This window comes from Seriola lalandi, unplaced genomic scaffold (genome assembly GCF_002814215.2).
Source record: "Seriola lalandi dorsalis isolate HSWRI2012SDOR001 ecotype SW California unplaced genomic scaffold, Sedor1 jcf7180002054483, whole genome shotgun sequence".
NCBI lineage: Eukaryota > Metazoa > Chordata > Actinopteri > Carangiformes > Carangidae > Seriola > Seriola lalandi.
This window is the reverse complement of record NW_019525036.1, coordinates 205,273-218,433: the sequence shown is the minus strand read 5'-3', so window position 1 is coordinate 218,433 and position 13,161 is coordinate 205,273. Positions and strand designations below refer to the sequence as shown.

The window sequence follows — 13,161 nt, the reverse complement described above, 5'->3', positions numbered from 1 at the left end:
TATTATGTAAATATATATTTTTTGTGGCATCAGAACTACAACAGCAAGACAAAGCCGACCGTAATAATTTCACTACACAGATTAATGTGAAATTGTCTTAAGTCAGCAGCGTAGAGATCAAGAGACAAAGACGGGGAGAAAATGCAAGACAAAAACGGCCAAAACAAAAAAGCAAGATAAACAGATGGTGACACCAAAGGCGAGATGGTGAAGATCAGATATAGACAGATCTGACAGGACGCCCTGCGCTCCCGCTGTGATGATGGATGACGGATACAGACAATCGCAATCTCCAACAGGCGACACGTCGAGCATGAGACACGAGGGAGCAGATACATCTGTCCTTTGTACTCACGTACACGGTGTACTCAACTGGTAAGACTAAGGAAAACAAACTTTGAAACATTTACATTTTGGAGCCGTAGTGACGTTTGTAATTTGGCTGCTGACGTTTGTAAGACTGAGAACTGTAATTACTGATGGACTGGTTTTCTAGTTTAGTTTAGTTTATTTATTTATTTAATAGGGACAATTCAATTTAACGTGTGTTCAAAATGAAACTAATGTGTTGCACAAAAGAGTTCATAGCTGTCGCTAATCCTCGGCTCCTGAGTGGACGGCCCTTTATGGAGAACGCTGATTGTCCAAATTTAGATCTAGGAATATGGCGCCTCTGTCTAACACTGTTTCCATGGTTTTTGCGGCGGCCATTGGTCATCAGCAGAGCTCAGTAGGTGACGCCCCGTGTGACTGGCCTGAGTCTGTGAGTTTAAACTTTTTTATTCCACCCATTTTCTGCTCAAGTGATAATTCCTTGAAATCATATGGCAGCAGCAAATGTGCGACCCAACCTCTGGAATTATCTCATAAACATTTATCAAATGTCACTCATGTTGTTTTTAGTGAATGATGCATGATATAAGCACATTTCAAAGCTCGCCACGGGTTACTTTTTTTGGCATAATCAGCAATGTGGCCTCACGCAGACGAAGAGGAGCTGTGAGATGAACGGTCACAAAGACCCTGAATGTGATGGAAAACCATCCTTCATGCGGCGTCGTGTTTTGTATTCATTAACCGGTGGCCTCTTCTCAGAAGCATGTCACCATCAAAGTCACACAAAAGCTGAGCAGGGGCAAACATCATGCCTCCAAAATAACAACGCTGCGTCACCTTGACGATTCCTCTCTGCAAGAAGCCAAAACAGCACGACGCGGCCACATATCTAGACACCCCTGTGAGGCACGGAGAGCAGAGTACACCCCCCCCGCCCCCGCCCCCCCTCACGGCTACACTGTCAACAGATTTCTTTCGCTTTGTCCTGCCTTTGTGCTGTTACAGCAGCTGCAGCACAACGACAAACAGGACACAAGAAAACACATGAAGACACGACACAGCATGTCATCTGTAGTAGCGCCGGAGGAAAGTGCCGTTTAAACGGGAAGATAATGGGAAGAGAACTGCGGCGGCAGATTAGCTCAGGTGAGAGAGAGAGAGAGTCGCAATAAGGTGGAAGAGAGTGATTATCAGGGAGAGAGAGAGAGAGAGAGAGAGAGGGAGAGGACGTTGAAAGCCAGCCTGATGGTCAGAAAAAGAAATAGGGAGTTAGCAACTAAACTGTCACACATTCATTGGCGGTTGCTGCCAGGCAACTGTCTGACCCTGATGTGGATATCATGGCAGAGATAGATATATATATATATATATATATATATATATATATATATATATATATAAAATATATATAAAATATATTTAAAAAATTAACTTTCCCACATAAACACCTCCGGCGAGAAAATAACTTCTCTTGTTAAAACTAATCATGTGAGCAGAGGGAGGCACAAAGACAGAGACAATGTGGTACAACAGCTTGAATTAGTCACGACCATTGATCCAATGAGGCTCCACGGCAACGCCTCCCCTCCGTCTCCTCGGAGATCTCTCTGTCATCAATATCAATCCATCCAGTGAATTCTTAACTACTTATTTTGTTAAACCGAAGGGACGAGAAGGAAACTTTCAGAGCTCTGTGTGAACCGACAAATAGACAAACAACTTCTGTGCCTTTCATTTAAACCGGACTGAGCCGTTCAGGTTTATGTCACCGGATCGATCGCCATCACATTCAGCGCCGATATTCACGCCAATGAATTGGAATAACTTCCTGTTTTTCTGTTTAGCGCCGACGCAAACGTTAGCATTGTAACATAAGATGGTAACTGAGGTGGTGTTAGCATGCTGGTATTAGCATTTAGCTAAAAAAAGCAAAACTTCTCTTTATTGCACATCATGGAAAACAACAACATCAATCTGTCGTTGCTCATGTAGAAAACACGAACGCCAGATTTGAATGACGCATTTTATTTTGTCATTAGAGGATAATTCTTCTGGAGAGCTTCAGAAACGTTCATCTGCAGTGAACTCCTGCCCTCCTGTTCAACCTGTTTTTCTCTTCATGTCTTCCTTTAATTGTGTTTTCATCCAGTTTAAAAATAAAATAAAATAAAAAAAAAAAAGGCACAAAATAGGAAATGCTAATTAGTGAGCGCAGAAACGCACGGACAGGAAAGTTACAATTACTGTAGGAGCAAACAGATCACTCCTTTTTCTCCGTAGACATTTTTGAATTATTGGCATAGTAGGAAAAGCACAACACGTACGACACCAGAACTTTACCCTGAACCAGCTAAATGGAATTTACTCGTCACTGATTGTCATGTTTTTTCCTGCTGTGGCGTGTCAAAACATTTTCTGTGAAAAGGTCTATTACAATAATCAAGGGCAAATTCAGTTTGCATGGGTTCGCCCCCTCAGGGCCCCATTATCCTCCAACCATTTATTCCCCTCATCATTAACAGAGCCAACTCTTTTTTATATACCTGCAACTCATACTAGCTTTAATAACCAATATGAGGTTCCCCTAAATGTCAAGCACATGTCTTGTGTTTTCCTGTTTTTCTGGCAATTGACAATCAACTCAAGCGAGCACGAATTAGCAGGAGTAGCAGTTCCAGCAGATTGGTCCTATTTCAGTGATAAAAACACATTAAAATTAAAACATATAAACTATGACAATAGTGTGATACTGTGCACGTGTTATGGATTCCTAATTCCTGCCTTTTATCATTCAATTTGAATTAAACATTCTCAGTTACCAATACGACAGCGTCTTTCTGTTTTCCTTGATTACTTTCCATCAGCTTCACTGCCCAAAATAAATAGTCATTACTGAAAATGCCTCTGGGTTTTTCCAAGGAGACCAGCGTTGCTTCTGTTTCAGCTGCAGTCAGATAATTTAAAATCCAGACTTGTTTACAACAAAAAGATAACATTCCTCGCATTTTTGTCTTTGTGAAAAGCCCAGATGGGATTGTTTTGTTCGGGGCAGGTTTGGGTCTCAGGGGTTTTCCAGCTCATCTGTGAAAAATATCTGGCTGTAGTTTTTAATGTTCAGATCAGATTTTTTAAAACAGAACTTTAATTTATCAGGTTTAAATGAGTCGTCAGTATTTATTATTGATGTTTGTTAACAGATCTTCAGGGAAGTTGTTGCATGCTGTTTTAGAAGTTACCTGACTGACTGTCTGGTGCACCTGAGGCCGCACGCATAAAACTCATGACTAGAGGTTAAATATGTTGTATATGCATCATACGCACAAGTTATCAGGCGTGGCACAGAAAAGAAAGAGCGAGGACGAGGACGAGAACAAGAAAGAAGCTCGATTTCACTGATTGTGAAACTGTGAGACAAACGAGAGACAAAAACATGCATCAGTTTACTTTAGTAAAATCACTGTAATGTAAAGTCCTGTTTCACTCTGAGCTTCGTTTATTGTGACCAGAGAGTCTTAATGAGGCTCCACAGGCTCCAACACTGTGATTATTAAATATTAAAATAGTATAAAAACTGTTGCAGAACGACTCGCAATAAATAAACTGGATTTTAAATCGTGCCAAAGGAAACACAAAAACACAATTATTTCCGTTTATGAATTGTAAAATTGTTATTACTGTGTAAAAAGCAAAACTTTATTTTTATTAAATTACATGTCTCGGCTTATTTAGCATTTTCACTGTAACGTGGATCGCTCTGGAAAACGTTCACACGGTCAAAAGGAATGAGTGAAGGGACGCAGCCTGTGTTTATAAAGACCGATGTATCTGCATCCTGCCCCTGGTCTCTGGTTTCTGGAGGGCAGGTGTCTGATTGATGGACATTGTATAGAAAACACACGAAGCTGACATTCCTCGCACTTTTCTGTTTTCTGTTTGACCCGTGAAGTTGGCACTTTGTTGGCATGTGATGTTTTTTTGTGTTATATTTTGTTATTTGCTATAATTTTGTATCACACTTACATTGTCATTTTAATCTTTTTAAACTAGATTGCAAGGTTACGCTTTGAAAGTAGCTTCCCCAACACTGAAGGAGGCTAATTATAATCTGAAAGTGAAGAAGTCTCACCTGCCCTCAAATGGTCGGACACCATTAGACTTGTATAAGGAAGCAAGAAAGATTTTAAAAAAAAAGATCACATCAATTAACCTCTGAGTGAGAAAAAACGACGTGGACCCACAGGCTTTTTTTCATGTTGGACGACCTGCTGATTCGGTGGCTGTCGAGAAACCTGCTGAGCTGAGGAACTACAAAGGCCTGGAGAGATTTCACAGAGATTTTTCTTCGACAGATGAAACTGCTGTTGTTTCCATTCTCGTGAAACTTCTCAGGATTGACACAATCCAGTACTCTCTCTCTCTCTGTGTGTGACAGCCTGAGACAGAGTGAGATAAAGGGCTGGAGAAAGGCTGAGAGAGATGAGTGACATTAATAATAGAGGAGGCGGGGGGGGGGTTGTATTTGGCGAAACACTAAGCCTGAAAGTTTTGAGTGTTTACCCCTTTGGTCTCAGGAAACATCCATTTCTCTATCGCCTTTCATCAAACCTCCCTCCCCTCTGTCCTCCGAGGGTCCCTCATCAAAAAGCAATAAAGTGGGGAGAAACAAACCCGCAGTAAACTCAACAGCAGTCGAGAGGTTAGAGGGGCAGACCTTCGGCCTGATGCTCGTCTGCTGTTTGAATCTCTGACCGGCTCGCCCCTCCGGAGAGCGACTGTATCTGCCGGGGGGCACGCTCGTCACCGCAGCTGTACAGGAAACCACGGCACCATTCGACAAACTTTATTATGGTGCTGAGGAACCTGTAGATGCTTGGTGTTTTGATTTCTTTTACTTGTGAACGTTGGTTAAAAACTTTAGCAAAAAAGTAGATATTTATTGTCCTTGGTGCGACATCTGTGAGGACAGTCTGGTCAGGTGCCAGGTGATCCACCCCAAACCTCCTCCTAACAAACTCACACCGCGTCACCTAACGTCTTTGCTCCTGTCATAATTACTACAGTTGCTAAAGGTTCCCTAACAGTGAAACATAATTATGTGCCATAATAAGCTGCTGCCTGTTGGGGAAGCGTTGGCTCCGACAGATTGGAGAACACCTCATGATCTCTCTTTTTTTTTTTTGCCCTTGTCAGAACATTGAAGGACGGATCCCTGAGCTCCTCTGATGTTCTGATGAACTCTGACATTCGCTTTATATTACTGTACATGGAAATACAAATTTCGCATGCAGGACGCCGTTCCTCTATGTTACTTTGAGGGCAGAGTCGGCATCAGACACGAGCACTTCTCTTTTCACCTCGTCAGGATATTTCCAGACAATCTGACGCACGGATATATGATGCGGTTGGTAAAATGCATTAAGCCTTCCCTCTGATCACAACTTTGGCATCACCTTCTCCTCATTATAAAAGATAGGTCATGCAGCTGGTTCCAGCTTTTCCCCCCGAAGGCCCGGAAAAAAGAAAAAGAAAAGATTAATTAACTCAGATCTGTGGCACATTGGGAAAATAGAAGTATACGTAGGTTTATATTCCGCGTTGCATTTGCTGCTGAGCATGTGTGGAGAAAATTCAGATCTAATCCCATTTGTCATTTGATATAGTACATTCCAAAATTCAATCTGAAGACCTAAATAAACAGACCGCCATAAGGCACACTTTGATTCCTCCTAATGCCGACTGAATTATTTAGGGACGCCATGCATTAAGTATGAGAAGGAGCTGGAATAGTTTTGTATGAGTATGTGTGTGTGTATGTGGGAATACATGCATCCTTGAGTGGGTACATGCTTGCGAAGGGGGGGCTTCTTGCCGGTTCAAATACCTGGAGAAAAGCAGGAAGGAAAGCGCTGATCTATTAAACATGCGTCGTGACTTGTGGAGTCAGAGAAAGAGCTTTTCACTAAAGTTGGTCAGGGCTCGCTGTAACTCCATGTGTGTGTCCGTAGAATCCTAATGTGACGAAACTCACATTCTTATTTCCTTATTATCTGAATAAAATATGTTTTGTGTGATTTGAATATTTTATCAATATGAACTTTATTTTAGGGGTTTTTAATGAGTCCTCTCAGTTACAACCGAGACCTGAACTGGGACACGGAGTCCACATCCAAATTCTGTCTAATCAGGGCGGGTCGGGTCCCACGGCAGGTCTGTGTATCAATATGTCTCTCTTACTGAGTAAATCTGAGAGGAACTGTTATATTATATTATATCATATTATATTATCTCACTGCATGTTCCTCCGGGTGAACTCCGAACTTGGAAATATTGCTTTTAGATTTTGTGCTCCAGACTCACACACACACTTTAAACACTGACTGTCTGAAAACTTTGGGACAGTTTAGAAAATGTGCTTTTAAATCTTGTAAATCACAATGTTCCTGAATGTAATTCTTTTTATTAGGGACTGATTTTTGAATCCCGATTGTCCAACATCCTGCTTGTTTTTCTTTTACGCTTTTGTAATCTCAGCATCATTCAAAACGAGGGTCAAATCAATAAAGGTTGATGATGATGTTATATTATATTAGAAGTAATAATGGACAGTAGTAAACTGTTGGAAACACACCGCAGTGAGGACATAGCAAACCATGTTCATTAGAGAGTCCGTCCAGGATTCAGGAGACTGGCCACTGGTAAACAACCTAAACAATGTTTGATCATTTAGATTTTGTCACTCACCTTATTTTTCATCTCCACCTGATCATATCACCCGTGAAGAACATGTATGTACAGTCTGAGGTGTCATCTATACGTCCGGCCACAGTGTTAAAGCTCATCGGCCGTGACATTTACAATTCAACTCCTCAATCTATAACATGAATAAACATTTAAAATGAAGTATAAACTTGAATAAATATAATGTATTGATCCCTTTGGGGGGGGTGGGGGGTGGGATGTAATATAATCACTGAATTAATCAAAATCAGGGGGCATATTTTTCTTCTTTTTTTTTGATAAATGGAAATTTTAAAATCCTGTTTCCTCGTCTGTGTTCCATCGATTGTGCTGAACCGCCCTGGAGAGTTGGAGGAGGAGGAGGAGGAGGAGGAAGAGGAGGAGGAGGAGGAGGAGGAGGACTTGAGCTCCTTTCTGACAACACCAAATCAATTCATACTTCTGAAGAGATGTCTTTCTTAACAGTGACAGGCATTTTAATTGCAGTTTCAAGCATCTAACACAACTGTTTAGAATAGAGTGAAGCAAACACGGCAGTGCATACCATCCGCATCCATATACCACACATCTTAACGGCCCAATGGGATCTTTGGTTTGTTTATCTTCTGTGATGGCTGAAAGGGCAGTTAGCGCCGCCTCCGAAGGTACAAGAAGCCACTTCTATTAAAATGAAGCTGAAGACAAGAGGAGACAGCCCCCACATTAATCAAGTACCTTCAGATTGAAGAGAGACCAACCACCAATTATCTTGAATAATTCAAAGGCAGAAGAATGTTAGAGATAACTGAAGGACATCTGAAGATAGAGAAGGAGAAGAGTGGGTTGGATTTATAGCATTTGATTACAGCTTCCAGATGAGATTCTGTGAGAGGCATTTAATGAGATGTAATGTGTGTGAGTGTGTGTGTGTGTGTGTGTGTGTGTGTGTGTGTGTGTGTGTAAAAGCTCTCTCAAAGATGCAAAGCAACTTGCAGGGTCAACCCACTGAGCACTGACCTATCGTGAACCGTCAGTTATCTCTGTACCTGTGTCTCAGGTACAGTAAGTGTTTTGCCGATGTCAACAGAACTGTTCAAAAATCAAAACACACTCCACAAAACACTCTTGCACGCACGTCCTCGCTGAGCCTCATGCATTTATAAGTCCGAATCAGAACAATTACAGCACTCTGCTCAGCGTCAACCCTCACATTTCTCTCTCTCTCTCTCTCTCTCTCTCTCTCTCTCTCTCCCCGCAGGGTGAAGCAGCCTTCAGGTTTAACTGAGCAATGACAGCACGAGCCCTGAGGCTACAATCAGCTTCTCCTCCGTAGCTGCTGTTGTGCTACACAGGAAATACAAGGACTCTGACACTGACGCTGATGAGCCTTGACTGGAAAACATCTACTCTTCTAAATCGTTTTTGTTTTGTCCTGTGAGAAACATCGATTAGCATTAGTTGCGTGGGCGCTTTTGTGAGGATGTCAGCTGGCTTGAGGTTAGAGATGCGGTCGAAGGGGGGAAACCTCTTAGTAAGGTTTCCTTGAGTAAAGCTATTCACAGTACGCTAAAGCCCTCCCCCGAACACTGACGTCTCAATTATAGATTAGCAACTGTAACGAGGTACGGCATGCCCGTCAAGCTGCGGATTTCTTTGCACGTTTAAGAAATGTTGGTGGGACTGTAGAGATACGACATACATCAAGAGTCTGGATGATAGTTTCTTTTTTTCTCTCTACAAAACCAAAAATACAAGAGCAAAATTGTAAGGGACGGACTAAACTGTGCGTTTATCTGCTCTAACATAAACTGAAAACATTAGCTGCAGCTTATTTTATTAAAAAGCCCTGGTCATGGTTGTACATCCACTGTGTAGAAGCATAAGATCACAGATGCTAATATTAGCTTCAACTAGCTACAGCTGAACAAATCTGCAGGCAAAAGGCGTCATAAATAAAGAAAATTTAAATTGGCTGGCTGGAAACGACAATCCTGACTTTAGACAGAGTTTATGAGAGAGACAGTTAAAATGCAAACTAAGGATATATATATATATATATATATATATGTGTGTGTGTGTGTGTCTTGTCTGCTTTTCTGTTAAGTGTATTGGCTCACTGCGGACGCCTGCAGGCAAGCCAAAGGGGTGAAATGAATTTGTAACTGATCCGTGGAAGCTCGTCTGAAATACACATTCAATCTGTTTCCATGTGTGGACTTCTGAGCGGCAGGAAATGAAGTCCTCACTGTAAACAATGAGTGAAGCTGGGATTCAAGGCCGTGTTTGGCTGATTTGACAGCATTGACAAAAAGTTGGGGTTTAGAAATATTATTGGAGTTGCAGTTTATCAGAACAATGTTACACTGTCTGCTCATGATCCTGTCAGACTTGAAGTTCTTCCAATTTTAACAAGTTTCCAAGGGTCTTTTTATTGGAGCACCTCCAGCTGCTCACTATGATATGTGTCTTAAAATAACATCAAGGCAACTGAGGATATTTTACTGACATTTTCTCCAGATCTAACATTATCAGTCTCTTTACCTGACACCAGTCCACCAGCTAAACTCCCCTGACATTTAAAACTGTGAAAAAAATGTCACTATAATCATTAAACCCATAAAATCTCAACGTATATGTGAGGTCACTGTGACAATAATGGAAATGAAGAGGAGTGAATCAGATAAAATGACTCAGACGTGCATACACAGTCCAAACCCCCCCCCCCAACTCAATCTTCTATCTATTTTGAATAATTACCCATGTTCAGGTCGTTACTTTTGCCTGCATGAATCAGTTTAGCAAAAAGCCTTCACAACACACAGTTTGACACGTTGACGGGAAAAGCACAGGTATAATTAAGTCCTGCTTTTGGACACGGTGGCTCACTAAAGTGGTTTACTGTACGTTTGTTTGGAACGGAAACATTTTAAATACTGTTGGCTCCACCTGCCATTTTTTCCTGACTCAAAATATCTGCTGCAAAAAAATATTCTGCGGGGGCGGCATGCGTATCGGACCTCGGTTGTCATGGTTACCACGATAAATCATGGTTACTATAATAACGTCTTGGTTAGGTTTAGGAAAAGGTGGCGATTTTTTGGGTTAAAATTCATACTGCCTCGATATTCGGAGACCCTCGTTGTCATGGTAACGATAACAACAACACACAAGATAAACCGCTGGTGTCACATGGGAATCGAACACATACCGCTCTCCTGTCTCACTTCACTTGATTTGTTTTTCTGCATTCACCTGTCGCTTCATTTTCCACCATGCTGTACTCTTATTTTTGTGTGATGACTGAAATTAAAGTCAGTGCCCACAAACCCCTCTAAAGGATAATTTTTAATGAGCTATCACCATTCAAAGTCAGAAGAAACACCCTGTGAGTAACACAGAGGGAGGAAGGGGAAAAACAAGAGAGAAAAGAAAAAGGCAGGAGAGTGAATTGCCAGAAGAAACGAAGCCAACAGAGAAGCTCCAGGGGAGATTTTACGGAGGTATAGCCAATGCAGCAGTCCCTCGTCCCTCCTCAGGCATTCTGAGTCTGCATTTTCCCCCAATGGTGCGGCTGCGATGGCTGCATGGTTTGGTAATGGCTTGTAACAGCTGATGTGGGTATATGGAGGGGAGGCTTGCCTGAGAGAGGTCCGGCTCTACCTATCCTGATGGTCATCTCATCAGAGTCCTGGAGCTGGAACGAGTGCTGCTCTGCTTCCTCTTTGGCCAGCTTGGAGTCCGGGGACAGCGCCAAGGCAATGTGGGGGTCAGCAGCACCTACACCCTGCGGACAAAAGGAAAAGACAGAAGGGGTTCAAATCCATTTTATATACAGAAGATCACGCAATGTTTCATTTCATGGGTCCCCTGATTTCCTTCTAATGTCACGGAAATTGTCCGAATTATTTTCTAAAAAATAAGTATGGAGATCTTTTTTCTTTTTTTTTGCAATATCTCAAAGTAAAAATTACAATTACAAGTATTTCTATGGAAGTATTAGCAGCAAAATATTTCCGAATGAAAGATTGTAGAGGAGAAGTATTAAGGAGCATAAAGCAATAGATGTATTTTATTACTGTATTTAAATACAGTGTTTTGACTAAATGTTCTAATTTACACATAAACTACATTTTGGTTCATTATAACAGCGATTAGTTAAGAGTTATGTTGATTATTATTATTATTATTAAATCCTTTATTTGTTTTTATAGACCTGCTTTTATGTGATGTCGTCTTTTTATTGTCTCATCGCCGTTTTATTGCTTTTTGCTTTATTGTGTTTGCGTGTGTGTGTGTGTGTGTGTGTGTTTCTATATGGCTGCTCCCTCTGATTGTCCTTATTTCTATTGATGCATATTGTGAAACCTATTTCTGTCCTGCTTTTGATTTGTTTGTCAAAGCCCTTTAAATATATAACTATATATCCATATAAATAAAGTAACTGTTATCATTATTATTATAAATATTATAGATCGAGATCTCTTTTACATAAATAGACATATTATTTTATGATACTGGTATAAACTTGAGTATGCATCTCTAAAAGTTTTCCTTATGGGCCAACTCACAATCTCATATTGTACCAGTGCAGTTTATAACAGGTGGTTTTGTGTTGTTAACTATGCACTGTTTCTCCCACAGTTAATCTCTCAGTGATACTCTGAACCGACTGAGACGTTACCAAACTCCAGGCCTCGTCAGTTTGGGTCATTTACACATTTTGAAGCCGCAGATTTGGACAGACAGAAAATCCTTGCATGAGGACTCACTGCCTCGTATCTATTAATCTTATTTATTAATCTGATATGTTATTCCGGGCAGGTTCTCTCTCGCAGCATATTATCCAGTCTTCGAAAGGAATATAAATGCAAACGACGCCTCATTGAAAACCCACAGTGGAGAGCTGCATTACAGCTTCAGATTAAGTCATTACACAAAACTCTGCAGTAAAACAAAACAGTTTTTATGTCAAAACACTGTTGCGATTGTGAAATGATAACACCACCAAAACTAAACTATGACTGATGGATCTTGAAATTGTGAATGAAAGTTAAACTGTAATGCTTGAATGATGACAATCCCACCTGTACCGTTTATTCCAGCGAGAGAACGCAGTGATCGGACAAGAAACTGTTCGACGGTGAAAAGATGTCAACGTGTGAAACGAGGTCAGTGAAGTAACTTTGTGCAAAGTGAATCATACAAACACAGCCGATGTTTGACTATGTTAATTACTCTGAAAACGCAAAGAGCTAAATTAGGACGGCCTTCTTTTGAAAGACTAACTGACTAAGACTAACCGGTGGAGACAGTTTGACAGCCCAGTGAGATTACTGTGAATAAATAATGTAAGCACTCTAATTCACTTGCTTTGCTTGTAATAACTTCACTGGCGAACGGCAGAAGAAAAAAACAATCTGGCTGACGATCAGTTAAGTTATGCTGTAAAAAGCCATTAAAGTCCAACTATATCAGAATGAAGATCAAACAGTCACAGAAAACCAGTTAAGAAAATGAAAATATATGAGGCCCACAAATACACAGAAGACTGAACACCGAACGTGACGACGTGAGGAAAACAGAGAGCCCACATATTCATTAGCAAAAACCATCAGATGGTTAATGTCACACATTGTGTTTTATCTTTTCTCAAAAACCGAACCAGACAAAAATGCTAAAATGTTGACGACAGTGTTATTTTTGTGAAGAGTGAAAAACCATTTTTAAGTGATTTTACGGTTGCAATCTTGGCGAAAATGTCAGTTTGTCGCAAAAAAAACCCCCAAAAACACATGGACCGACCGGACAGGAGCTTCACAATCATGCAACATGCCTATTAACACATACCGTCTTACACCTTCAGACAACTTTTCCATCCAGATTTAACTTTGATTTTAAACAGATTTCTGCTGCGGCTCAGGAGGTAAAGCTGGTCATCCACTAATGGAAGAACGGTGGTTTTGATTCCCGGCTCCTCTCGGTGCACATGTCCAGGTGTCCTTGGGCCAAAATACTGAACAACAAATTGCTGCCTTTGTATCATCTGTGTGTGTGTGTGTGTGTGTGTGTGTGTGTGTGTGTGTGTGTGTGTGTGTGTGTGTGTGTGTG

The 13,161-nt window shown here is 41.0% G+C and overlaps 1 protein-coding gene across 3 annotated transcripts in view; it reads right to left on the bottom strand.

Moving 5' to 3' along the window:
- Positions 1–13,161, bottom strand: part of slc39a11 (solute carrier family 39, member 11) — an 80,380-nt gene that overhangs the window by 18,869 nt on the left and 48,350 nt on the right. For 2 of the 3 annotated variants that reach the window (XM_023412582.2, XM_023412581.2), the window contains exon 5: positions 10,693–10,837. In XM_023412582.2, coding sequence (XP_023268350.1) covers positions 10,693–10,837 — 145 coding nt within the window. The remainder of the gene's footprint in view (positions 1–10,692; positions 10,838–13,161) is intronic. The other variant, XM_087175699.1, reaches the window with a different exon arrangement.